The sequence below is a fragment of the Furipterus horrens genome, unplaced genomic scaffold, assembly GCF_987537825.1.
Source record: "Furipterus horrens unplaced genomic scaffold, mFurHor1.1.pri manual_scaffold_10, whole genome shotgun sequence".
NCBI lineage: Eukaryota > Metazoa > Chordata > Mammalia > Chiroptera > Furipteridae > Furipterus > Furipterus horrens.
The window spans coordinates 36,970,464-36,996,562 of NW_028327180.1; the positions used below are offsets into that span (position 1 = coordinate 36,970,464).

At 53.1% G+C, this 26,099-nt stretch overlaps 2 protein-coding genes across 6 annotated transcripts; one reads left to right on the forward strand and one right to left on the reverse strand.

Annotated features, from left to right (window-relative positions):
* Positions 1-384: 384 nt before the first annotated feature.
* On the forward strand, positions 385-13,722 carry PTBP1 (polypyrimidine tract binding protein 1). 3 transcript variants are annotated; one of them, XM_090289093.1, is made up of 15 exons: positions 385-491; positions 3,605-3,635; positions 7,085-7,160; positions 7,454-7,626; positions 7,727-7,873; positions 7,965-8,135; positions 8,212-8,322; positions 8,405-8,579; positions 8,853-8,930; positions 9,637-9,785; positions 10,907-10,940; positions 11,360-11,452; positions 11,535-11,751; positions 12,031-12,108; positions 12,205-13,722. In XM_090289093.1, exons 1-15 carry the CDS (start codon positions 484-486, stop codon positions 12,335-12,337), a joined length of 1,674 nt encoding a protein of 557 aa, XP_090145219.1. In that variant the 5' UTR covers positions 385-483; the 3' UTR covers positions 12,338-13,722. The 3 variants fall into 3 exon arrangements, with proteins under 3 accessions (XP_090145219.1, XP_090145220.1, XP_090145221.1); XM_090289094.1 differs by lacking the exon at positions 8,853-8,930; XM_090289095.1 differs by lacking the exon at positions 3,605-3,635 and having other exon boundaries at positions 419-491.
* Positions 13,723-14,389: 667 nt separating this feature from the next.
* On the reverse strand, positions 14,390-19,787 carry PLPPR3 (phospholipid phosphatase related 3). Of its 3 annotated transcripts, none has more exons than XM_090289088.1 (8): positions 19,732-19,787; positions 19,111-19,231; positions 17,119-17,304; positions 16,896-17,037; positions 16,603-16,798; positions 16,450-16,507; positions 16,107-16,280; positions 14,390-15,756 (listed from the first exon to the last, which is right to left on the reverse strand). In XM_090289088.1, exons 2-8 carry the CDS (start codon positions 19,183-19,185, stop codon positions 14,416-14,418), a joined length of 2,172 nt encoding a protein of 723 aa, XP_090145214.1. In that variant the 5' UTR covers positions 19,186-19,231; positions 19,732-19,787; the 3' UTR covers positions 14,390-14,415. The 3 variants fall into 3 exon arrangements, with proteins under 3 accessions (XP_090145214.1, XP_090145216.1, XP_090145215.1); XM_090289090.1 differs by lacking the exon at positions 19,732-19,787 and adding an exon at positions 19,539-19,587; XM_090289089.1 differs by lacking the exon at positions 19,732-19,787 and adding an exon at positions 19,539-19,563 and having other exon boundaries at positions 19,111-19,211.
* Between the last annotated feature and the right edge of the window lie 6,312 nt (positions 19,788-26,099).

The following is a 26,099-nucleotide window of genomic DNA, read 5'->3' on the forward strand; positions in this document are numbered from 1 at the left end:
CGCGCTAAGTGAACGACCCATGCCCTTCTGCAAGATGGCGGCGGTCTGGGAGAAGAACATTTCCCGCCTCCTGACTCGCCACGTACCCACTCTCAAGATGGCTTCTCCCGCAAAGCCCCACGCAGGAGGACGGTTCGCTCACTGGCTTAAGCTTTGTCACGTGATCTCAGCTTTTCTCCCCTCCCCCGATTTCACGGGCCGTTTCCGCCTTGATCCTTGACGGACGGCCACCTTCTCCAATGGTCGCCTGCCATTCCTCTTGGCTCCACCCCTCGAGCGGCCTCCTAGCCATTGGGAGGCGCTGGCAGGGGCCCGCGGTGCTCTCCCCGCCCTCCCTGAGCGGCGGGAGCCAATGGGCAGAGCGCGCGAGGGACGTGTTCAGGCGTCTCCGCCATTTTGTGAGTCTATAACTCGGAGCCGTTGGGTCGGTTCCTGCTATTCCGGCGCCTCCACACCGTCCCCTGCGGGTCCCTTCTGTGTGCAATGGACGGGTGAGTCGTGCGTGTCCGCGCTTCTCCCTACCCCCCCTTCTCGCGTTTCATCTTTCTTTTGCCGCCGCCTGGGCCTTCTCAGAGCCACGGCTAGCCTGTCGCTCCACCCAGGGCCCACAGGCTTCGGAGTTCCGCCTCTCTTTCCTATCGCAGAGAAAGGCTACTAGGGGCGCGAGGGGGGTCTACATTTCCCCGGCCGGGGGTCAGCCGGGCCTAGCTCTCTCCGCCTCTGTCCTTGTTTCCGATCTCTCCGCGGCTCGTTCCGAAAGCACGCGGTGGCCGCGCGGCCCTTCCCACCGATTCCCACCCGCGCCACCCTTTGCGCTCCCCATGTGGCTCTTCCGGCTACCCGTAACCCCCCCCCCATTTGCGCGCCTGTGTGGCCCTTCCCGCTCCCCGTCCTGCTCCCACGCGCGCGTGCGCAGTCTTTCGCAGTGTTGTCAGGCCCCGGTGCGCGTGCGCGGCCTTTCCCGCCGTGCCGACTGCTCGGCCAGCCCCACCCGCGCGCGGCGGTCCCGGGCGCGGCCTGGAGACGCCGCCCTCCTTCCCGGAAGGGCGCGGGCCCTCCTCCTTCTCTCCCGCCCGCTCCTCCCCGGGCTTCCCACAAAGGACGGCCAGGGGTGTCGGAGAGGGATCCCTACGCCCCCTTTGTTCCTGCCTGCCCCGGGCTTCTTGTTTGGGAGTTATTGAAGCACGAGTTGCCCCACTCGGGCCGTGGAGCTAAAGGCCCTAGATCCTGCGGAGCGACCCACATGGGCAGGAACGACCAGACCCCGAGCCTTTGGGCAGTGTAGAAGGCTGGGAGGTCACCTTGGAGGAGGGAAGGGTCCCTGGGTGCACAGACAATCGGTTCCTGGGCTTGAGTAGGATCCTGGGACGAGAGAAATGGGAGGGGCGACGGTGAGGTAATCCGCTTATTGCTTTGTGAGTTATCCTAGTCTTAACCTGATCTGAAGTTACAAAAACTTACCTTTAACGCTGATATTTAGGGCCACGGTATAAAACTGTTTATACTCAGAAACATGAGTATGCCCAGTGTAGAGCCCTTTTCAGATGTTTTGGTCTGGGGGAAAAAATGACAGAGCCTAAAATGAAAACTCTTAAAAATGAAACTGACTTTAAATAGTGCTTTTCTGTTTTGCGTGTTAGCCTGATTGTTTTCATTTCCTATTGGGGGGGTTGGGTTCTAGTTCTTAAAAAGGAAGCCTGAAAAGGGTTGGGAGGATGTAGAAGATAATAAAGTGGGGGAGTAATTGGTGACGGAAGGAGACATAACTTGGGGTGGTAAACACAATACAATGTACAGAGATGGCGTATTGTAGAATTGTATACCTGAAATCTACAGTTTCACTAACCAGTGTCCCCCCAGTAAATTCAGTTATGAAGAAATAATCCTGAAGATCCCAAAGGCAATTTTGATTATGTTGATCTTTGAAAGCCCTCCTTCCATCGGTCTGCCTGGAGAGTTTCTACCTCTGTGCCTTGGGTTTGAAATGATAGGTTTAGGCTGAACGAATTTAATTCAACTTTTTAGAGGAATTGCTTGGGCATGAGGAACATGATCTTGGTTTTGTGTGGATCACCCAGAGAATCCCTTTCCAAGTCCGTAGGCCTGGGCCATTGGTGCAGACAAGTGGGTACTTGGGGGCCTTGTGAGGAAATTTTGGTGGAAAGTGAGGGAAAGCATTTCCTCAACTGTCTAGTTTTGCTTCCCTCAAGAACCGTTAGTGTTAATGTCCTGCACATGTTGCTTGGGAGCCTGTCCCATCTACAACCTTTTGTGGATGGTGTGGTGTTACCTAAGCACCCAGGCCAAGCCTTTTCTTTTTGGAAGGTTTGAAAACGTTTTTAAGAAGAGGGGCCATTTTAGGGAGGAGCAAAGGGGGGAGGGCATTTTAGTGTATGTACATAAAATTTCCTGTGTTTGAGGGGCCCTTTCAGGAAGTAGGAAATAAGTGAGTTTCCCTGGGTTCGCAGCATGTTTTTCATTCTTTCAGTTTTTCTGGGAAGTTTTTCCTTGGGTTCATGAAGTTTTAAAATTTATGTTGACACTAGTCCATAATCTTTTTCGTGGTGAAGAGGTGAAGGCCCTACAGTAGAGGTAGTGGGTTTAGAATGAGCTGGTGAGGAGTGCAGATGGAAGGACTAGGGTGCCAACGCCTGGGGTCATGCTTCCCTGGGGATGGAGGAGGGGTCGTACCTTGAACTTGCTTCTCTGAAGGCAGAAGCGGGAGGGTTGCAGTGCAAGTGGCTGCCCCAGGGCCTTCTGCCCATTCTGAGACCAGCCATTTCTTGACTGGGTGAGGGGGATAGCTTTGTGTGATGTTCATGGCCGGCTTTGGTCACAGATCACTAAGCTAGGTGACCTGGTGGGGGACGTTGGTGACTAAGTTTCTCCTCGAGTCATTGAGGACCATGTCAGTTTATTTTGCCATGTGGAAGCCCTCAGAGGGTTTTAGTCTGTACTGAGAGCTAGTCTGCAGTTGAGGCCTGCAAGAACTGCTGCATCCACCTTCCTGAGCTGGGCCTCCAGCAGGGAGAAAGTCCAGTCACACAGAGCCAGGTTGATGAGTAACTTGTGTTAATTTAATCTGATTGTTCCATCTCTCCTGTCTCCTTCCTCTGGGGGAGCCTGCCTTTCTTGGAACAGAGTCCCCTTGTTGAGTCCCCCTCTCATTTCCCCAGGAGCTCTGACCTCAGGGCCTTGTGGGTTGCCTTCTCACTGGTCTTCCTTCCCTGCTTGAAAACGTTCTCCAAGCATTTCCAGTTTTTAGAAAGCAAACAACAGCATTTCAGCCTTGAACAACAAGCATCAAGTGTCCCTCCTGGGGCTTTTTGGAGGGGGTGTCTTTGTCTGGGGTCCTGCTGGGAGGGAGGGGAGCTGGAGAACAATGATGGCTCCTTTTCAAGTTGAGATTAAATGAAGGGCAGCTCACTTCCCTTGCCCTAAGCTTACTAGTTATCCGAGGACCTCAAATGGGGCCGGGGGGGGGCGGGGGGGGCGGCGGGGGGCTTGTGTAGCCAGAGAAGGCCTGCACTGGTGTCCCGGGAACCCTGGCAGCAGCTGCTGCGGCGCACCTGCTAATGTTCTCCTTTTCTTTCTTTCTCTACAGCATTGTCCCAGACATAGCAGTTGGTACAAAGGTAGGCATTGCTGACTCTGCTACCCTGTTAGCTGGCGCAGCCTCTCATCTGGTGCTGCACACATGGCCTCTTCCCTCCTGCTGCTGAGCACTGGGACTTCCTTCTGACATCAGTTCTCATGGTCTATAGTTTGCCTGGGGTGGAGGGTTTGCAGGCCAAAAACTGTAAAGACATTTTTTCTTTGCCTTGCCCACATCCAGTCTATTTCAGCTTTGTGTTTCAAGCAGTGTGGGTTCGGTGATCTCTCCATGCTAAATGCACCTTTGGCTTTAGTTTGGGGCCCTTCCTCTGTCCTGTTGAGAGGCCTGGGATGTACGGTTGGGGCTGAGAGTATATCCATGCAGTGTGTTCTAAGTACCCTTGGTTCAATACAGAAAAAGTCAATCTGGTGGGGTGGCTGGTGGAATAGGAGGGTAGAGAGGGGCTACTTTTGATGGCATCGTGTTTTGGATACTTTTAGGTCTGAAAATCCATAGATTTGTTTACTTCTAGGGTACGGGGAAAGGAGGGAGGAAAGGGGAGAGAGACATCAGCGTGCAAGAGGTCCATCGATCAGTTGCCTCTCACACATACCCACTGGGCTCACAATCCAGGCATGTGCCCTGACTGGGAGTCAAACTGGCAACCTGGCACTCAATCCACTGAGTCACACCAGCCAGGGTTCATGGCATTTTTTGAGATAAAGGAAGATAGAGGTGCTGGGTCTTCTTTATGTGCTGTCCTCAGTACTTTTGACATTTAGGCTGTAGAAAGGGCAGAGCTGGTTACTGCTGTTCCACAGGAAGGAGGCCATGGTGGTTCTCCCCTCAGGTGAGGACCAGGCCTGTGTGTATCCCAGGAATGTGGCTTGCAGGGAGGCCTGGGGCTTGTTTGGTACTGTGTACTGGCAGGGGCTGGGGAGTCCTCTGCAGGTGACTTGGTCAGTGGACCACGCTGCTGGGCTGGGTTTCGGTTTTTCCAGGTGGAGTCTTGTCTTCACATGCTGCCTGTCCTGATCTTCCTGCAGATAAAACCTGTTTGTTCAGTAGCAGGAGGAGGGAGACTTTCATCTGAAGCATTTGTAACCATGATAAGAAATGTCTGGCTTCCCGTAATCCGCCTGGCTTTGCCTGTTTCCACCTGAAGCAGCTCTGCCCTGGGCTGTCCTTGGAGCAGCCCCTCTGGCCAGCCTCAGGCGACTCTGCTTCCAGAAGCAGACCTACATGGGACAAACCTTGAGGCTCCAACGTGCAGGGCTAAGGCCGTCTGCCAACACAGCCTGGTACCTGTACCCTGGCACACCAGGAGGGCAGCATAGTTGGGTTCTGGGCACCATTGATCATCACCTCAGCTTTAGAATAAGCTGTGCTGTAAGTTAGAGGTGTCCAGAGGTTAACGATGCTTAGCTATTGATTAAAAAGGAAAAGTAAAGGTTCCCCTTCATGTTGGGAGCAGGAAGCACATAGCTCAGAGGCTTTTCCAGCAGATGCTTAACTGACTTTGGGGAAGGTGCTGTGGGATCTCCCCAAGAGCCAGCTGTGAAAGGCACCATTTACTGGATGGCAGTTTGACTGTTCCCCAAGCCTTGCTTGGGTCATGGTGTCAGTGTGGCTGTGCCCACAGCCTGGCCCAGCTGTGCCCCAGTCACAAAGCCTTTGGGAAGCCTGAGTACCTGGCCCACCCCATGTCATTTTAAGGTTCTGCACTCAGAGTGTCTGTCCCAGTGGTCAGTCAAGTCTACTTCTGAGCTGCTGGTCATTGCACCTGGGTGCCTTCTGTGCTTTGAGGTGAGAGGGGTTACTGCTTAGAAGATCAGGCCTTTGTCCTGGGGGAGGAGGACTTAGGGGAAGGTGGATGGATGAGCAGTAGCAGTTTGCCCCACAGATGTTGTGGGAGTACCAGGCCATCTGCCGTGGGAATACCACTGAGAGCCAAGAATGCTGCCATTCAAATCACACTGCCGGGCACTGGTCAAAGACAGTAGTCACTATGGTCCTTTTTAAAGTTGTGCAGCCAGCACATGGGAGCCACATGGTGCTTGGCCCTTGTCCAACTCTGGGAGAGGTACCTTTGAAGTGGGTGGGAGCAGAGGTATGGGCCAGAGCTCCTAATCCAGAGACAGAAACGGACTTTCCTGTGGGGGTTAACCTACCCTTGGGGCTGGGGTCAGGGCACTCTCCCTGGTGACTTTATCCCCACTGAGGCCTGTCTGCTTACAGTGCTGAGCTTTGATAAAACTGGGTGTCCACTTGGAAAGAAGAGCTCAGAATCATGACGGGCACAGAACAGGGGTGGGCGTTCTGAGGGCTTCTAGGGAACCTCAGCTCTGCCAGGGAAAGATGGGTGGCTACATAGAAGCATCACAAGTGGAATGGCTGTGCTTGTTTGAGTAACAGCTAAGTTGGCAGTTTGGAGGAAGGGCAAAGATCAGGTATCTTTGAGAAAAGGCAGTTTGAGGTAAAAGGGGTGAGGCTCTTAAGCTCTGAGAGCTGGAGGCCTTTGTGAGCTGGTCTTTCCTGTTCTGCCACAGACCTGAAGGGGGGACTGGAGGTGGGGGTGACAACCCACCCTGGTTGCCAGTCTTGGTCCTCCTTCCTGTTGCTGGAACCCTGCTACAGCTATGTTCCCCCTCTGCCCCTCCCCAGCAGGTCCTGGAACCTGCAAGCTCCTGGTGCTCGTGTTCCTGTTCTTGCAGGGCAGTCCTGGGGTGGGGGCCTGCATCCTGCATCTCTTAAGACTGGGGTCTGCACAGTATTATCCAATTCACTCCTTCAGTAAAGTAATCCTGTTCTTGAGCCTAATCCCACAGCAGGGTCAGTCTAATATCAGAGAGCTGATTCAATGAGATTGAGACTCAAGAGTAAACAAGTTGTTTCTGGAAAGAAAGAAAATGGGCAGGTCAGAAGTCACAGGAGCCTGTCCATCTGCAGACAGGCAGTTCAAGATCTGCCCTCAGCCCCCATTTTCTCGGTCACTGGGCAGTCACTGGATAGTGTCGCTGGCTCACGGAGAGGTAGTGTTTCTGGTCAGTGAGTAATGAGGCTGTGGCTCAGGTATCCTCACACAACTGGAAAATAGGCCAAGCTCCTAATGCCAAGGGAGTAGCTGCGGTGTGACAAGGGGGCTTTGTTTTCAAGTTTTGCGAGCCGCTTTGTGATAATTGAAGACTGTCCAACAGTCTCAAGGTGGCTGGCTGGGCCTGCCATTGAGGCATCTGACCTGAGGCCTGTCCGTGGACCCAGGAAGGGTCCCCCAGAACCTGAATATGGGAATGATATACCAGCTCCTGTCTTGGAAAAGAAGCTATATCTGGGGATTCAGGAGGACCAAGAGGCCATCTCAAGGTGGGACGGGTGCAGTGCAGGGCAGTCTCTTCAAGTCTGAGCAGCAGGGTATTCTGGGAAGGGAGGGGGTCTGCAGCCATGTGCCAGGCCACCTCCATCCCTGCTCCAGTGCGCCTTCTCTTCCAGCGGGGATCGGACGAGCTCTTCTCTGCCTGTGTTACTAACGGACCCTTTATCATGAGCAGCAACTCGGCTTCTGCAGGTAACTGCTGAACATAGCACTTATAGTCCCTCGTACTGGGGGCTCCCTCTGCACTGGTGTGCTCTATACACAAGGACACTGGGGTGAACTGATTCTGGCTGTGATCTTGAGTCCCTAGTTTACATGTGGACACATTTCCTTGGGAACTGGGGTTTAGGGGGGAGGCCAGACCAGATGTGGAGACCACTCTGCTTGGCCACATCAGGGAGGAAGCTGGTTCTTGGGGGGGGGGTTACCTTAACTGTGGGAACCTGGGAGGTGCTTTGTGCCAGATAAATGACTCCTCTTTTCAGCAAACGGAAATGACAGCAAGAAGTTCAAAGGCGACAACAGAAGTGCAGGTGTGCCCTCCAGAGTGATCCACATCCGGAAGCTCCCCAGTGATGTCACTGAAGGCGAAGTCATTTCTTTGGGACTGCCCTTTGGAAAGGTCACCAATCTCTTGATGCTGAAAGGGAAGAACCAGGTGAGTGAGCCCATCCGAGCAAAGGCTTTGGGCCTGCTCTGGGGGTGGGATACAGGGCTTCTCCAAGGGTTGGCTTGGCTCATGCCCCTGCCCCCACCAGGCCTTCATCGAGATGAACACAGAGGAAGCAGCCAACACCATGGTGAACTACTACACCTCGGTGACGCCTGTGCTTCGTGGCCAGCCCATCTACATCCAGTTCTCCAACCACAAGGAGCTTAAGACTGACAGCTCACCCAACCAGGCGGTGCGTCATCCCTTCAATCCACTCCAGGGTCTTGGGCGGGTCAGGGCCCTTGGTGTGGGCCTGGGGGGACTCATGGCTGTCTCCCCCACAGCGAGCCCAGGCAGCCTTGCACGCGGTGAACTCGGTTCAGTCGGGGAACCTGGCGCTAGCTGCTTCGGCTGCTGCTGTGGATGCTGGGATGGCGATGGCTGGCCAGAGCCCAGTGCTCAGGATCATCGTGGAGAACCTCTTTTACCCGGTCACCCTGGATGTGCTTCACCAGGTGAGGTGTGGGGTCCATTGTGCCCCCATCTTCCATCCAGATCCTAGGCAGAGATTGACTGTTCCTTTTCTGGTAGATATTCTCCAAGTTTGGCACAGTTCTGAAAATCATCACTTTCACCAAGAACAACCAGTTCCAGGCACTGTTACAGTATGCTGAACCCGTCAGTGCCCAACACGCCAAGCTGGTGAGTGAGTCCCAGAGGTGCTTGCCTGTCCACCCACTCCCCCAACTCCGGGGCCCCAGCCACTCATGGTCTTTTTCTGCAGTCACTGGATGGGCAGAACATCTACAACGCTTGCTGCACCCTCCGCATTGACTTTTCCAAGCTCACCAGCCTCAATGTCAAATACAACAATGACAAGAGCCGAGACTACACTCGTCCAGACCTGCCCTCCGGTGACAGCCAGCCCTCATTGGACCAGACTATGGCTGCGGCCTTTGGTAAGATGCCTGGTGAGGTGCCTGGTACCGCCATGTGCCGTGGTAGGCGAGGACACATAGCTCAGTCTGTTTTAAGTGCCCAGGCCCCAGGAGTCCCATGGTGCCTGTCCCGCGCCCAGGGAGGTTGGCGCCCGTTACTCCTTACTTGGCCATGGCACCCAGCACAGGTGGACATTGGACCTGCCTGCTGGGTGTGGGGAGTGCCAACTTTGCTCACTTGGCTCTGGTGGCGGAGGTTGTGGGTGCGATGATTAGTGTTTCATTTGTTTCTAGGTGCACCTGGTATAATGTCAGCCTCTCCGTATGCAGGAGCTGGTTTCCCTCCCACCTTTGCCATTCCTCAAGCTGCAGGTACTCAAACACTCGGTCTTGGTCCCCACAGCTGACTGTGCATGCCCACACACCTTTCAGTAGCTCTGCCAACACGCGAGCTGACGGGCACAGTCATGGGGGGAGCCCATCTTCCTGGGCGCGGGCCTCTGGGTTCCCTGAAGAGCCTGGACAGGGTAGTTGTAGGACAGGGCCATGCAGAGAATACTCTAACCCCCCAGTCTCTGGTCTGATTCCTTTAAGCACCTCCCGGGCAAGGACGTGTGCACACAGTGGTTGGAGGGCTGTGTCCCTAGTAGGTGAATTTAAGTGTCCTGGTAAGCAGAGCAGCATGAGCTGGGTGGGCACACCTGAGCATCCCTTCTGGGGGCTGGGCGCCCAACCACGTGATAGTCACTATGTGACAGTCATGAGGTCATGAGCCTGCTGTGTCCTGTCCAGTGTGCCATCTGCATGGTGATGGGCACCTGCATGCACACAAGGCCAAGGCTCGAGTCTGCATTCAAGCTAGAGCTTTTGTGCTGTATGGGTGCATGTAGCCGGGTCCAAACCCAGTGTAATCTGCTGTGAGGAGGATGAAGGAGCCAATAGGCCACTTGGCCAGGAGAGGCCAAGTATAGGCACCTTCTGCATATCTTCTTTTGCATGAGGATGGGCAGGATTTCGATCTTCCCTTGGTGGAAAGCAGGTGCTACAGTTCATCTCCTTACCCCTTCTCTTTCTGCAGGCCTCTCTGTTCCCAATGTGCACGGGGCCCTGGCCCCTCTGGCTATCCCATCGGCAGCGGCAGCGGCGGCGGCAGCAGGCCGGATTGCCATTCCAGGCCTGGCAGGGGCTGGAAATTCTGTCCTGCTGGTCAGCAACCTCAACCCTGAGGTACGTGACTCTTCCAGGCTCTTCCTCCCGATGACTTGAGCCAGGGGACTTGTGCCCTGAGGTGCTAGTGCAAATTGCCAGCAGGCCATACTCCGCTCCCTGCATTCCCCCTCCTTCCCACTGGGCTGGGACCTCTCCCCTAGCATCCTGGTTTACATTTCCAATTCTATAGTGTTCAGAGTCAAAATATTTCTCAATACATGAAAGTAATAAAATTTCAGGCTAAACACGCCTCTGAAGAGATCTCTAGGCACCTCTTTTCAAGAGGGCCATCCATGGACCATCCATGGTCTGTGCTCCCCCAAATCCAAGTCCCAGTCCCTAGAATAGCCAACCTATACTTGTCTCAGGGCCAAGTTTGGCCTCTTGAGCTTGGGTGAGATCAAGGCTCAAAGTATTTAACTCTTGAAAGATGGGATTAATGTTCAATTAGCATTTCAGACTGTTTTCTCATCTGTCTGACCACTCCTATGATCTCTTGGCCTGGGGCGGCCGGTGCCTTGTCTGAGTTAGATGCTCTAGAAGCCTCACTAACAGACTCCACCCCTCGTGCTTGTGTGAGCGTTTATACTTTCCCCGCAGCAGTCAGCAGGAGACACAGGTTCCAGGGGAACAGCCAAGCAAGGGGCTTGGCAGGAGCAGGGTGAGGCCGGAGGGGCAGCAGCGTCTCCTGCTCACTGTGCGGACAGGTGCTTTCCTGCCTGCTCCACGAGGTGGACCTGTGACTAGTAATGTGTGTAGATCTGACTGATGGAACACTGCGGATTTTCTTATGTATTTACTGACCTGTGTTTTTTGCTACTTTTTTTTCTTTTCTCCCCTTCCCCTTTCCCAATTTTTTTTCTGATCCGGAATTTCTTTGCCAACTGACTGCACGGTACTTCTGCTTCCTGTTGTTGCTTGAAACAAAACAAAACCATAAATAAATAAAAACAAAATTCCCCCTCAAACCCTGCTCTCCGGAAACCAACCTGCCCTTGAATATTAACATCCTGACAACTTCATCATCCATCAACCTGCACGCCTGCGGGGCTGCCTCCTCGTGGTGGACGATGGCAACTCGCCCCCTGACCTCTCCCTTTCCCTGTCCCTCCGCTGCCTTGCTCTGCTGTCCTCTAAAGAGAGTCACACCCCAAAGCCTCTTTATTCTTTTCGGTATGTTATCATTCACACTTTTATTATCTTGTTTTCATTTAATTGAGGTTATTTTTACACCCTAAGATGTACTATGAGTTTGCAGTTCTGCCTCGTTACTTGGTTTGCCTTCGGTTTGTGTATTTATTTGGATTTTGTAGACACGCATGGTTCATTGCCCTGCATGCTCTCGCAGTTAAGCGTGTTGGTAGCATGTAAAGTGATGGCTCTTTGGCAATTGACCTTTTCTGGATTTTATGACTTCTTTGCTGAAGGTAGTCCTCCTGGTAATATCCCTGTGACTAGATGCAGGTTCCCAGAGGCAGAATAGCAAACCTTCGGGAAGAGCCAACCCTGTGAGGGTGTGCGGGGTCATGGGGGCTGGTGGGGGAGGCGGCAGCAGATCCCAGGCTCAGGGCCCTGTCCCTGCGCTTTTGAAGGCGTGTATGGCGATGTGCAGCGGGTGAAGATTTTGTTCAATAAGAAGGAGAACGCCCTGGTACAGATGGCAGACGGGAGCCAGGCACAGCTGGGTAAGGGGTGATGGCCTGGGATGGGGGTGGGGTACCAGGCATGTGCCTGTGGAGCCTTGGGTCACAGGTTTCACCTTTTCAGCCATGAGCCACCTCAATGGGCATAAGCTGCACGGGAAGCCGGTGCGCATCACGCTGTCTAAGCACCAGAATGTGCAGCTGCCCCGTGAGGGCCAGGAAGACCAGGGTCTCACCAAGGACTATGGGAATTCACCCCTGCACCGCTTCAAAAAGCCTGGCTCCAAGAACTTTCAGAACATCTTCCCGCCCTCAGCCACTCTGCACCTCTCCAACATCCCGTAGGTGTCTCATGGGTGGGCAGGTTGGGGCCCTTCATGAAACCCCAGGCTTTTGACAGATTGTCTTGCTACAAGTTGCCTCTGTCCTTTCTGAACACTCAAATGAGGAAAGAAGGGGAGGCATTTTTTTCAAGTTATTTTTCAGTATCCTATTTCTGGGTCCCTAAAAGGGTGAGCATCCCCCAGGCCTTCCTCTTGAGAATGTCTTCAAGGGAATAGCCATGGCTTTGACCTTCCTCAGAGGACCCGCAGCTCAGGCCTCTTCTGCTCTCCCCACAGGCCTTCTGTATCCGAGGATGATCTCAAGATCCTCTTCTCCAGCAACGGCGGAGTTGTGAAAGGGTTCAAGTTCTTCCAGTGAGCATGAAACCCTCTCCCCACTAGCTTTCTTACTCTGCCCCCCACTCCACACACACACTCCACGTCATGCTCTGTCCTCTTCATGTCCCATAGGAAGGACCGCAAGATGGCGCTGATCCAGATGGGCTCAGTGGAGGAGGCCATCCAGGCACTCATCGACCTGCACAACCATGACCTGGGCGAGAACCACCACCTGCGGGTGTCCTTCTCCAAGTCCACCATCTAGGCTCCACCACCATGGACCAGCCTGCCAGGCAGTCCCGGTGACAACTTCCATCATTCCAGAAAATAGCCACTTTAAAAGCAGCTGAAGTGACCTTAAAAGACCAGAGATTTTATTTTTTTAAAGAGAAATCAAATCAGTTTACCTGTTTTTAAAAAATTAAATCTAACTCACCTTGCTCACCTTAGGGAGATGGGGTGCCAGCCTCAGGCTCTTGGTGATGCATGGACATTATGCCTGCTCCTCCCTGGCCCCTTGCCTGTGCCTTCTGCAGCCTGCAGGATAGGCAGTCCCAAACCTCCATTCAGTTTTCTTGTGCCTTAAAACCTATTGCTCTGGCAGGGCCTTCTTGCAGTAGCAAATGTTATAGAGGTTTGGGGACTGAGGGGACAGCCTCCTGCAGGGATCGTGTGCCTGGTTTGGCAGGAGGATGCCAGCTGCAGGATCTGCCGGTACCCCAGTTTGCTCATTTTAATCAAGTGTATGATTCTCCCCACACCTGGCTTGAGATGCCCCTCCTGGGCTAAGACCCCTGCCCTGAGGGTGCATCCCTGGCACATCTTCAGCTTGGAGCTTTGTTTCATTGTAAATCTCTTGTGCTTTGATGCAGTTGCAGACATCTGTGCCTAGCAATATTTCCAGTTGACCAAATATTCTAATCTTCATTTATATGCAAAAGAAATAGTTTTACATAACCTTTTATATAGCAAGATGATAAAAATGGTATGAGTGTAATCTAAATTTCCTGCTTATATGACCTTGTATACTGTACTTATTTTATTCCTTGTAATTAAGTTGCAGGGCAGGATCTAGTTTCCAGGGCAGATGCAGTGGGGGCCACTGAGGAGCCTGGGTTCTTACTAGAAAGCCCCAGGCATGAGACCCCCAGATGCCTTACACTTAACCCTGTCCTCTTGGCTGGGAGGATGAGGGCTCTTAAACTTTCAGGGTTTCTATTATCCTGCAAATTTTGGACCAAAGTTGTTTTTTGTCTGCCTCTTAACGCTGGGACCCATCACTGTGGGACAACAGCCCTTGAGTCTTAACTATCTCCTTTACCTTGTGTAGTCCTGCACTCATGGGTCCAAGGGGCTGCCCTGTGCACAGACCTCTTGTTGGCCGGCCCTTCTTCCTGGGGCCTGGACCCCCTGAGTGTTCATGTTGGGGTGGGGACAAGGGTTTAAATATTTATAATTTTTTGTATACCAGTTGTAAGACATGAGGGGCAGAAAATGAAGTTTTTGGTTTTTTTTTTATGGCGACACAGATGTATATTTTGATACCAGCAATTACAGGCTCAGTATTGTAACGTGGAGCATGGCACATTCCACTGCCCACCTGATGGCTTGTAATGTGGAGAGAACTGAATTAAAGCGATTTTATAACAACTCTTGCCTTTTCTGCAGGCTCTCTGTTCACATTGTAGAAGGCAGTTTGGCCAGTCTGTACTGGACTTTGAATAAACTCTCTGTATCCTGCACTCATTTCCCTCTTTTTTGGGCCTGCTTGTCTTCACTGCTGTTTTCTCTTCTGTGTGAATTCAGTTTTGCCCTCCCACCCCCTGGCCAACTTAGGACGTGAGGATTGGAGAGGATATCCATAGGTGCAGGGCTCAACATTGGCGTGAAGTCTTTTGGGTCGGGGAACCACTGCTTTGGAGTCTCACTGGTCCCTATAGGGTGTCCTCCCCTAGGAAGTCTGCATATGTGCCTAAATAGGGCAATTTTGCAGATACCACAGACCAGTTAGAACCTTCCTCGCAGTTTTATTTGGGCATTCTGGACAGGATCTGTAGCCGTCTTCCTCAGTGTCCAGGCCTGAGTCCTTAGCTTCCCAGCATGCAGGCCCAAGCCCTCAAACATGGCCCAAGAGCACAGCTAGCCACAGGACGCTGGGGCCTATGTGGGTGGCCAAGCCTGCCTGCGTTTTGGGAGATCTCTGACCAGAATGACTGGGTAGCCAGGAATCCAGTATCAATATTTTATTATCTGATTGCAAAGCACCTGTTAAGCCATCATTCCCCAGCACCCCCATGCTGTTTTACCCCCACCCCCACCCCAGCCTGCAAAGATTCTGGGTGCTCATTCCTTGAACCTGCGGGCAGCTTGTATCTTGTAGTAGTTCTCAGCTTCTGATTCACAAGAGGCCTCCCGCTCGCTCAGAGCTAGGCCAACTGCTTTGCGCCGTAGAGTTGATTCCCTGCTGGCTGGCCCCAGAGCTCCGTCGGTCACGCCCAGTGAGGGCAGCCCTTCCCCTGTGGCCAGGTTGACTGTGGCTACAGCACTGAACCTTGGCTCCTCCTGGTCCATGTCACTAAGAGATGAGCCAGGGGACACACCCAGTGGCTTGGACCCACCACGAAAGCCATGAGCCAGGTCCCCTAACTCAAAGCTGCCCTCACCCTCTGACCCCTTGGTCCCAGCAGCCTTCCACTCCCAGGGCCCATTACCAGCAGACAGGTGGACCACAGGGTGGTGGGGTGCATGTGCATCAATGGTGACAATACTGGCCGAGTCACGGTCTGATGGTGACCTGTACTGTGAGGAGTCAGAGCTGGAGCTGGAGGACAAGGCTGTCTCAGCCACCTTGGAGCCAGGTCCACCTGGCGCCTTGGACATGGCAATCACCTGCAGTAGCCGGGGTGGGTTGGCCATGCGGGGCTGGGTGGAGGCTGTGGCCACAGCAGCCCCGCTTTTCTCAGCCATCATAAGCCATTTAGCTCGCACAGCCACACTGCCTTTGGGGGACAGGCCCGCTGCCACCTGCACCCCCTCCTCAGGGATGTGCACCAGTGGCTGTGGCCCAGCCCTTGGTGGGAGAATGACCCGAGGCCCTAGGCCTGGCCTTGCCTGGACTGTGGGGTAGAGGGAGGGTGGGGCTGGGCCCTCTTCCTCCCCCTCCTCTTCCTCCTCCTCTTCCTCCTCCTCCTCCTCTGCCATAGGCTCTTCAGGCACCAGCATGTGCCCCAGGCTGGCCTCGTCAGGCAGCCCCAGGCCACGGCCCTCCAGTGACTTTTGCTTCCATTCGCTGATGAGTTGCTTAGAGCGTGAGGCATCGAGTGGCACATGGATGGTCATGTGGCGGCGGGCAGGATCATCGAGTGAAGGTGTGCTGACTCGGGGCAGCGTGTGGCTGAAAGTCACCATGTTCTCCTTGCCCATGGGGCTGCGTGGGGCCAGCAGGTCCACATCCACACTGGCCCGCTTCAGGCTGCCCAGTGAGGTCTTCTCACGGGCCACAGGCCCAGGCACACCCTCCAGCCGCCCTGGAGGGCCCAGCTCATCGGTGCTCACGGACTTGTTCTGCTGGTACACCGAGTCGTGGCCCCGCTGGGTCAGGGCCCGAAGTGCATCCTTGGCAGGTGTTGGGGCTGTGGGCTTCTCTGTGGGTGGGGCTTGGAAGTTGCCCACCGCGTGGCAGGCCTGAGGGTGAAATGCAGGCTGGCTGTGAAGCCGGAGGCCGGAGATCAGGGTCCCCACCAGGCACAGACTTGGGGGTCTAAGGAGGAGGCCTGGCCCTCAGTGGGAAAACTACCTTTTTCCCAGTGGGGCAAATTCTTGCCTTAGGTCACTCACACTGCACGGGCAAGTCTGAACCAATGAGATTGATTCCAGCATTGCAAGGGACTTGTTAAGAATCCCCCAGGTCAGGGCCAGGCCTTGGTGCCCACGCCTCCCCTCATCAGATCTCCCCCACTGGGGCTAGCCATCCCCTTCAGACCTCCCCCTCCGGGGTCAGCCTAATGGCCACCAGTCTCTGGTCAGACCCTCACCAGGTAGGCAGCAATGCCAGCGCCGATGAGGAAGCCCGCGTAGACGTCCACCGGGTGGCTGCGGTACTGTGTGATCTGGGTGAGACCGCAGACGCCCGCTGCGATGGCGAAGGCGAACACCAGGCTGGGTTTGAGCAGCTTGGTCGTGTCGGAGATGACAGAGTTGAAGTACATCTGGGGGCGGGGCATCGGTCAAGTTGGTGGCGAAGGGGAGTGGGGAGAGAAAGAGGGCCTGGGCAGGGTGGGGCCAGGACGAAAGTGGGCGGGGAGAGGGCGGGGTCCGGTAGGTGTGAGCGGGGCGGGCGGGGCTGTAAGGTGGGCAGGGCCTGGCCTGGGGACTCACCGACACGTAGACAGCAGCGAAGGCCGACAGCGTGGCGTGCTGAGATGGGAAGGTCTTCCTGTAAGAGGCGTCCAAGTGAGCCCCCTGTATCTCAGATCCCTCTGTGCATCAGTTTCCCCGTACTGAAGGGGACAGGGGTTGCGGCCTGCTCACCTTGCAGACAGAATTGCATGGGCGTCATGGCCAGAGCAGATGTCCTGCGTGATGTAGGGGTTGGCCTCGCAGGAGGTGCCCAGCAGTGTGTAATTGGGCTTGCAGACCGTCAGGAAGAAGGGCGCATGGTAGCCTGTGGCCAGCTGGATGACGTCTGTCACCAGGGCCGTGGCACACAGGCCAAACACGTGGACACCTGAGGGTGAAAGGGTCAGGGACTGTGTGGGATCTGGGGGCCAAACCTGCCCAGTCCCAGATGTGGATGGGGGGTTGGGTGCGGTTCAGTGACTCACCCACAAAACGCACAGTGCGCCGCAGGAAGGAGTTGAAGTTGCAGCCTCCAGCGTTGATACTGCCCTCAGCCCCGCCTGGGCCACCTCCGCGGCCCCACAGCCGAGACTGCAGACAGTACAGCATGCCCTCGCCCATCATGATCTGCCAACAGGAAGTTGCTCAGCTGGATGCTGGCCAGGGGTGCCCACAGGCTGGCCGAGACCCCGGGATTCTGGGACTTACCGAGGCCGCAGGGGCAGCGAAGGCCAAGCTAAGCAGCATGAGCAGTGGGATGAGCTCCTCATTGGTCTCCACATAGGGCATGGAGAGCGTGCGGTCGTAGCACTGGAAACCCACCTTGGCAGGCTTGAAGAGGTCAGTCAGCTCCAGGAAGTACAGGGACACAATGGAAGATGCCACAATGGGTAGCTGTAGAGAGATTGCTGGTCAGTCACACCCAGTCACTGACTCATCTGTCCATGAATTAATTCTATCCTATCCACTGAGTCACCCACCCATCCACCTGTCCATGCTGCAGTTCACCCAATCAACAGCTCATCCATCATGCAGTGATCAACCCACCACCCATTGTGTAGCATCCATAATCTGTCCGTCTATCATAGCTATTCTTGCACCCATGAATTCATTCATAAATCCATGGATTTACCCATCCATCCATCCATCCACTCATGCTTCCTTCTTCCCATCCATCATCCATCCCCCCACCCACTTCATTCATTTCTTCCTTCCAGCCTCCTTTGCCATCTTGAACAAATTAGAAACAGCACAAGTTCCTCCCTCTGGGATTTTCCTCTCAAGGATGTATGGATGCCTTTAGGAATCCCTCTGGTGTCCCAGCCCTCTCAGAGGGGCCCTCCCTGGCCACTCGTCTCTCCATCCCTTGTGCTACTTTATTTCCTCTGGGCCCCCACCCCATACCCTACATGCCAACCTGCCACTCAGCCCCAAGAACGCAGGTGCTGAATGAATGAACAAATGAAATTACTGAGTCACTAATTCATGCAACTGTCCTCTGCACAGCCTTGTCATGTGCCCCCCAAAAGCTGGGCACACAGCATACATGATGGTCCTGTATGCTCATGCCACCTGTGAGGTACAGAAAGTAAGACTGAGGTTGGGAAAGTGGAGCTGTTCTTGATCACATTACTTGCTCATTTATTTACGTGGGCCACAAACAGCCATTGAGCACAGATTCTGGCAGAATCTTTCTGAAGAAGCAAACTCTCCTAGCATTCTATGCCTCCCATCTTGGTCCCAGAGTCTCAAATTCAAATACCCACAGGGGACAGAGAGGGGTGGCACTGTGGGGGGGCAGAGCATATGCAAGTGTCTAAGAGGGCCTGGCTGCCTTGGGAAACCCCCACCTCCATTTTACAGATGAAGAAACTGAAGCACAAATGAAGTCCAAGAGAGGCTTCCACCTTAACTCCCGCCTTGTGTGGCACCTTAGAGGGCCATCCATCTAGCCCTGTAAAGAGTACAGGGTGGGATAGATACCCCTAGCCCCATGATCAGGGCTGGGACAGAGGGAGGGACCAGGCTGGGGACTCTTAGAGGGGAAATGCCAAAGTGAGGTTTGTAAGAGCTGGTCTGGAGTCCAAGGAGCGTTTATTGAGTGTGTGTCGGTTGGCATGTCAAGTCCGGGAGACTTTGGCTACTGGGAGGCTAAAGTCAGTGCCAAACCTCCAAGAAAAGAAAAAGGTCACCCTGTGTCATCATCAGCACTTCCTATGTGCCAGGTAGTTGCATTTATCATCTTTTACTCTTTAAACACTTACTAAGCCCTCATTAGGTGCCCAGCCTGTTCTGTCAGAGGTTAGGGGAAGTACACCAGTGCCCAAGATTAGCATAGGAGGGATTTGAGCTCAAATCCTCAGCTTCAGAGCCCAATTGCTGGAGGAAGACACTGCACCCTCATTGGCTGCACAACCCTTATGAACCCCCAGTATCTTGTTTCAGCCCTTCCAGGTGAGCCACTGACCTGAACCCCAGACAGAACACCCTTCTGCCCCTCAGACTTCTACTGGTCCTGCAGAACCCAACTCCTCGGATCCCGACGGCCCCAGGCACCCTAGCTATGTCCCTACCCAAGGGTGACCCGAGTTGTGCCGCCCCTGTACATCAGCATGGAGAGCTCCAGGGCCGGTGGAACTGAGACCTCTGCCAGGCCACACCAGGGCAATCCCCCCCCCCACCACCACCACACACACTCACCTCCACGAAGTAGAAACAAGGCAGAAGCGTCATACTGTCCTTTGGGCTTTTATTCTTCTCCTTGGTCGAGATCATGGTGTCGAGGGTACCACAGGCCGCGGCTGGAAGGGATAAAGCTGTGCTGGAGGAAGGGAGGGAGGTGCAGACTGAGTCTGGGGACCAGGTACCCGACAACGACGGGGGAGGGAGGGGGAAGGATGCGAATAAACCGCCCAGGGAAACTGAGGCCAGGGAAGAGAGGTGTCCCTGCGCCCCCCCACACACACCCGCACACTGTGGCCCTGTCAAACAATCGTCTACTGACACCCCCACATCAAGGATGGAGGTAGGGCAAAGAGGGCGGGGCCGGCCTGGATTAGGGGGGTCTCAGTCCAAGGCCGTCCCCCGCGTCGGGGTGGGGGCGTCCCAAAGAACAGAGGGTCCGGGACCTGGCTCGTAGGCCCCTCACTTGGTGCACGGGTGCTCGGAGGGCGGAGCTGGCGGCCGCGCCGGCTCCGCGGAGCGCCGAGCACAAAGCACTGCCCCTCCCCTGCGGAGGCGGAGGGGAGATGGGAGGGGACGCGGAGGGGAGATAGGAGTGAGGACGGAGGGCAGATAGGAGGGGGAAGGCGGAAGGGATACCGTCCGACACGGGGACACTGCCCGGCTCCGAGACCCCGCACCCGCGGCGGCCTGGATGCGGCGCGAGGGGCGGGGGCTCTTTGTCTTAGAGCGTTGGAAGCGTCGCGCGCGTCGATGTCCTGGCCAGGCCTCGGGCGTGCGGTCCCCGCCTCCCGGGCTCCAGCTTCCTCCGTCTCTGGGTCTCAGGGGTCCCAGTGTCCCGTGGGGGCGAGCTAGGGTCGGGGTCTGCGTTCCACCCCTTCACCCACCCCCAGGAACAGGCTTCAGGAGTCCCATCGAAGCTGGGTGCTCGGGCGAGGGCCTGGGTTCCTGTTCTCTGGCTATCTATCTCTGCGTCTCTCCGGGCTTCGCCTTGTCTTTGACGCCCCCACTCCGCGCCTCTTAACCCCCTCCCAGGTGCCCGCCTCTCGCCTGCATGTGTTTCCATGGCGAGCTCCCTGGGCACCGAACGATCAGGAGACAAAGAAGCTGGGCAGGGGCTTGCCCTCCTCACAACCAGGCCTCCCTCTACCCGGCCCACCCTCGCCCCTGCCGTGGTGCACCCTCAGATGGGACGGACCAGGTCCCCAGCCAAGCCCACCGCTGCCCAAGGGTAATGGGCCTGTGGCCCGGAGATGCAGGGGCGGCAGGTAGGGCCCTCGCGGCGCAGTTAGACAGCTTTTGCTGTTTGTAGTCATTTCCTCCTTAACACACACAGCCCTGTGGGGTGTGGACTGGCTGAGCCCTCATCGATGAATGGGGAAACTGAGGCCCTGGGGAACTTAAAAGTCACTAGCCAAGGTCACTAGGCCCCCACATGGACAGAATATTACTCAGTTCACTTATTCAACATCTCTTGAGCATCAACTGTATACCTGGTCCTGAACTGGGGACCACCTGGGAACTAGGACAGATTGGGACAGTCAACCCTGTACTTAAGTGCTGGGGGTGAGCGCTGCATTATTGAGCTCGCCTCTGGTCTTTATTACTCTTCAGCCGTTCACACTCCACCAAGGCTGTCTAGTGAGTTCGGCAGACCAGGACTGTCTGTCCTACCTCCCTGGGCCTACTGGTGGACCCGCTTCAGTTTTTCCTGGCTGGTGGAGCCTGGGCTGCCAGTGGGAATCTAGTGTTGAAAGGTGACTATAGACAGCCAGCCTTTGGGAGGCAGGAGGAGGAGGGAAAGACAGGACAATCACTCTTGGGTGCCTCCTGGGGGACAGGACCATGTAGATGTGTCCTGGAGAAACTTCCTGACAGCTTGAGGGTGTGAGGGAATATCAGACCAGGAGTGCAGGGGTGTCCTTCTCACCCAATCCCCGGTGGTGGAGATGGAGCAAGACCTGATTGTGGTGGCACATTGCCCAGATGGGGGTATACGCTGGAATTCGGGCCACTAGAGAGCCATGGGAGAAGTTAGAATAGGCAAGAGGGGTTGAACATGTTAGATGCTGCTCATAGACTCGTACTTATTAACTCGATACCACAGCTCTACAGGAAGGGGGAGGACTGTGTATGTCCCTATTGTACAGATGGGGAAACTGAGGCACAGAGCAGGCAGTTTACTGCGGAACTCAGTGGGTTCACCACTTGGGGTGCACTATTAAGAAATAAGACATGGGGAGAAGGGGTGGGTAGGGTGGAGTGGAGCAAGGGGGAAAAAGTGGGACAACTGTAATAGAAAAAACAATAAATAATAAATAAATAAATAAATGAGACATGGTTGTCACAAGGTAGCTTTAATTACTTGCAGCAAGAAAAATAGACACAGGGGAGGGGGATTGCTGGGCGGAGGTGAGCAAAGGGGAAAAAATTGGAACTATTGTAACAATATAATCAATAAAATATACTTATAAAAAAGAAAAGAAAAGAAAAATAGACACAGGATTCCTATTCAAAGCTCTTCCTCCCCAAAGAGAGGCTTAGCCATTGCTTATATATACTATTTGGTTGATTATATGTTGATTTCTTCTTTGCAGTTGGCTACACTGATCAGATTGAGTTCCTGTCAAGTTCATCCTGTTTACAACTACTCTACAAAATACTGTGCTACATTTTAACATTTAGCAAGAATGGCATTTAGTAAGAATGACCCCGACCTTGAGACCCTTGTCCTATCTAACAGTTCCCCCAGAGATTTTTCACTTCTCACTCTGGAGGGAATAGTAACAAAGCTCATACTTCTGTAACTGTTTTTTTGAACATGGATTGAGTATGACTCTGAGTTAGAAGAGTGAAATTCTCTGGCTGCCTGACTTATGACAATCTTGGGGTCCCCTAGGTTCTGGGATTCCTGAGCATAGGTGTGCATAGAGAGAGGAGACATGAACCCTAACAGGTGAGGCAGAATTAGGGGAAAAATCAAGGAGACCGAAATCCTGCCACTCATAAACTCACACTCTGGTGGAGATCTAATGAGCAAGATGAAACAGAGTGACAGCTTTGCTAAGGACAAAGATGCCAGCAAGGGCAAATATTGAGCTGCTGGGTCTATCCAGGACTTTGAAGGACAGGTAGGATCTGGGTAAGAAGTGATTATGCAGAAAAGGGGAGCTCAGTGGATACAGCACAGTAATTCCAGGCTGGGGGAAGGAATACCAGATAAGACATTTCTACATAATATCCAGTAGATGTCTCATGGTTTCTCAGGCACAGTGATGCTTGCTATGTGGCCAAGTGAAGAGCTGCACCTCATAAGGCACCTTGGCCTGAGGAGGGAGGGCAGCTTGGGAGGCAGTTCTGACACAGCCCTCTGAATCAGCTGTCTTGGGATACTGCACCACAGAAAAGCCCCCCACCCCCTACCCCATGATGGCAGGAAGCACTCCCGGGGACTGTAAACTGTGTGTGTGTGTACACTTAAGGTCAAACACATGAGGCCATGCTGTTCAAGCTCACACAGCACAAAGCCCTTTATATTCAGACATTCTATTAGACACCATCACCTAGTTATCCCCCTACACAGCTGCAGTTCAGAGACTTAAGCCCCTTCTGAAAACCAGGATACAAGGAGGAAGTGCCAGTCACTCACTACCTCTTTGCCACTCAAACCCACTGCCCAGGAGGTGCTGGAATGAGCCTTGAGATGAGCAAATCACCTGAGGTCTATAGAACCACAGTTTCCATCTTTTATAGACTGTGGCCCCGCCACCTCTTATCCCCACTTTGGAAACATTAAGAACTCAAGACTGAAAGTGAAGACAGGAGATGACTGATGTGACTTAGTTGGTTGGGCTTCATCCCTGCAAAGCAAAAGGTCGCCAGTTCATTTCCCGATCAGGGCACATGCCTGGGTTGCAGCCTGGTCCTGGTTGGGGCATATGCAAGAGGCAACCGATAGATGATGTTCCTAACGCACGTCGATGTTTCTCTCCTCTTTCTCCCTCCCTTCCCCTCTCTAAAAATAAATTTAAAAAATATTTTTTTAAATAAATAAAAGTGAAGACAGAGAACAGTTGTGGGCACAGGTTGTAATGAGACGGGAGGGAAAAGTGAGAGGCAGCAATGCCATGAGGAGCTCCTCACAGGAGGCACCGCTCAGCCTCACCTCTTCTCTCTGGCTGCAGATGTCCTATTAGCAGAGTCACCTTCTACTTTAGTTACAGGTCCCAGCTCTTCTCAGCCTTCTGGCTCTGGACTATTAGAGAAGATGGGCTGAGAAGGCCTCTGCAAGTTTCCCCTGCCCCAGGTTCCAGTCAGATGGGACTCTGAGAGGCAGAGGACAAGACCAGGATGACTGGTTTTAGAGCTCAGTTCATACGACACGATTCAGACCCAATCTGCTAAAAGGAAGGTTCAGGCCCTGGCCAGGTAGCATCGCCCTGATACATCAAGGTTGCGGGTTTGATCCCCGATCAGGGCACATACAAGAAGCAACCAATGAATGCATAAACTGAACAACAAATCAGTGTTTTTTTTTCTCTTTCTGTCTCTCTAAAATCAACCAAAAAAAAAAATTTAAAGGAAGATTCAGGACAGTGTGGCCTCCCTATACCTGTCTTCCTTCCAGATCACCCCTTAGCAGTGCAGCATTCTGTCCCTAAACTTCCACGACTGCCTCTGGCTGTGACAAAACACTGAGCTGCTTCACCCAGGGCAAGTGCCTGGGTCAGTCCATTCCAGTCAGCAGACTCCCAAAGCCATCGGGGCCTGTGCCCAGGCTGAGTGGGGTTCAATCCCCAAGTAGGGGACACAGTTTAAGAAGCACCTCATCCTACCTGTGGATGCAGAGAGTGAGCTCTCGCACCTTGACCTGTCCCACCCCCTGCCACCTCACAACATTGGAGAAGACAGGGGGAGCTAATGGGCTCAGAAAAGAAGCTGAGGTTTCACAAGTCTTCTGGACTAGAATGGGCTTGGACACAGGGAATGTGTAATTGTGCACCTGCACAAAGTCAGTGATCTCAAAACCATTGTTGCAGATGAATGGACAGGAAACCGGTAAATTACTTCTTTCAAGACCACTCTAAAATCTTACCAAAAGCAATTCATTTCCACCTTGCTCCCATACCATGCGACTGGGAAGCCCATCCTTTTGGTTTTGGTGTCTCAAAATACATACCTGTGAGCACTGGCTGAGTAGCTCAGTTGGTCAGAGCATCATCCGGTATGCCAAGTTTACGGGTTTGATCCTCAGTCAGGGCACGTACAAGAATCAACCAATGAATGCATAAATAAGTGGAACAACAAATCAATGTTTCTCTCTCCCTTCCTCTCTCAAAAAAATTTAAAACAAAAAACAAACAAACAAAAAAACCCTAAGCACGTGATTGATACTACCTGCTTCATGTTAAAGTCCAGTAAAGCTGACTTAAACTACATTTTTATGTACGTATATATGTATGTATGTATGTATTTTATTTTGAAAGTACATTTATTAAATCTGGAGACAGTGAAACAAAGGCAAGGCTTAGGATATAATAAGTAACAAAGGGGGCCTTGGGGACAGGTTCAGGGGGTTAGCCCTGGACGGGCTGCCTGTGCCCATGCTCCCCTGGTTGCAAGTCTCATGGGGACCCTTAGAGTTCAGGAGATGCCTGTCTACAGGGGAAGGGAAAGGCACTGGCATGCTTCTGGGAGAGGGAGTGCACTCAAACTACATTTTAAAATCATAGCAGACTTTTATCTTTTTCTTGCACCAGTCTGATCAGGTAATCTTAGTTTTATTTATTTTTCAATACTCCTAGAGTATTTGGCCTGTGTTACCACACCGTTGGTAAAATTTCTGAAATCACAAATGCTAATAGAACATCTCTTTATATCAATGAGACTCTTTAAAAGATGTGCCATGTAATTTTTTTAAGGTTTGATTTATTTTTAGAGAGGGGGAAGGGAGGGAGAAAGAGAAGGGGAGAGACATCCACGTGTGGGACGTGTGAGAGATATATCTGTTGCTTCTTACATGCCCCTAACTGGGGACCTGGCCCACAATCCAGGTGTATGCCCTGACCAAAAATTGAACTAGCGACCTTTTGGATTACAGACCAGTGCTCAACCCAGTGAGCCACATCAGCCAGGCTATTTGTCATATTTCTTAATTTATTTTGTGTTTAATTTATTTAAGTCAAATAAACAGTTATTTTTATCCAATTCTGAAGAATGCACCCCAAAAGGCTGTATTTAGGGATTGAATTGGAGTTTCCCATAGCCGACACATTTACATATAAGACGAACAAGGCAAACCCAAATGTACACACAAATAACAAAATCCAACTCCAACTCCTGCAGCACAGACATCCGGACAACCACACCAGAGGTGGTCACCCGAGGATGTCCTGGATTGTCCCGCACGGGTTCCTCAAGCTTCCAGAGTTAGAGCTATGTCAGGCCCTGAATCTGGCATCCTGGAGACAGTTCCTGCCCAACCAGGCAAAAACCAAGAGTGCACCAGAACCGAAATTACCTTTCCAACAACCCTACACCCAAAACAGGAATAGAAACACTAATTAAAATGACCACAGGGGCTGACCTACCCACGTTTCATTCAAAGCTCTGAATGAAACAGATTCAGGTGGCCATGTGACTTCTCTGTCGAGGCAGACCAGGCAGCTATTTCAGCGAGCAGCACCAAGCGGGAATATTCTATAGGACAGGTTCTCCTTCCAGTGGCAATGCAGCAAGTTAGCCCTGAACGAGGTGCTGCTGCCCATTGCTTGGCCAAGCAAGCATCCATCCAAGGCCAATAGGAAATCCTTTAAGAAGAGTTCCATCTGGAGTTGCCAATTTGTTATTGAACTAAAGGGATTCACCCCTTGGGGTGCCCTATTAAAAAAATGAGACATGGTTGTCACAAGGTAGTTTTATTTACTTGCAGCAAGTAAAAGACACAGGGGATTCATAATTAAATTTCTGCCTTCCTGAAGGGAGGCTTAGCCCTTGCTTATATATAC

Excerpts from the sequence above, each read along its gene's own strand:
- PTBP1 (XM_090289093.1), top strand. Across the intron at positions 11,752-12,030 it reads CTGCACCTCTCCAACATCCC|GCCTTCTGTATCCGAGGATG; the intron begins GTAGGTGTCTCA and ends CTCTCCCCACAG. Across the intron at positions 12,109-12,204 it reads AAAGGGTTCAAGTTCTTCCA|GAAGGACCGCAAGATGGCGC; the intron begins GTGAGCATGAAA and ends CATGTCCCATAG.
- PLPPR3 (XM_090289088.1), bottom strand. The coding sequence starts at position 19,185 with ATGATCTCGACCAAGGAGAAGAATAAAAGCCCAAAGGACAGTATGACG. Across the intron at positions 17,305-19,110 it reads CTTGTTTCTACTTCGTGGAG|CTACCCATTGTGGCATCTTC; the intron begins GTGAGTGTGTGT and ends ATCTCTCTACAG. Across the intron at positions 16,281-16,449 it reads TCGCTGCTGTCTACGTGTCG|ATGTACTTCAACTCTGTCAT; the intron begins GTGAGTCCCCAG and ends CCCCGCCCCCAG.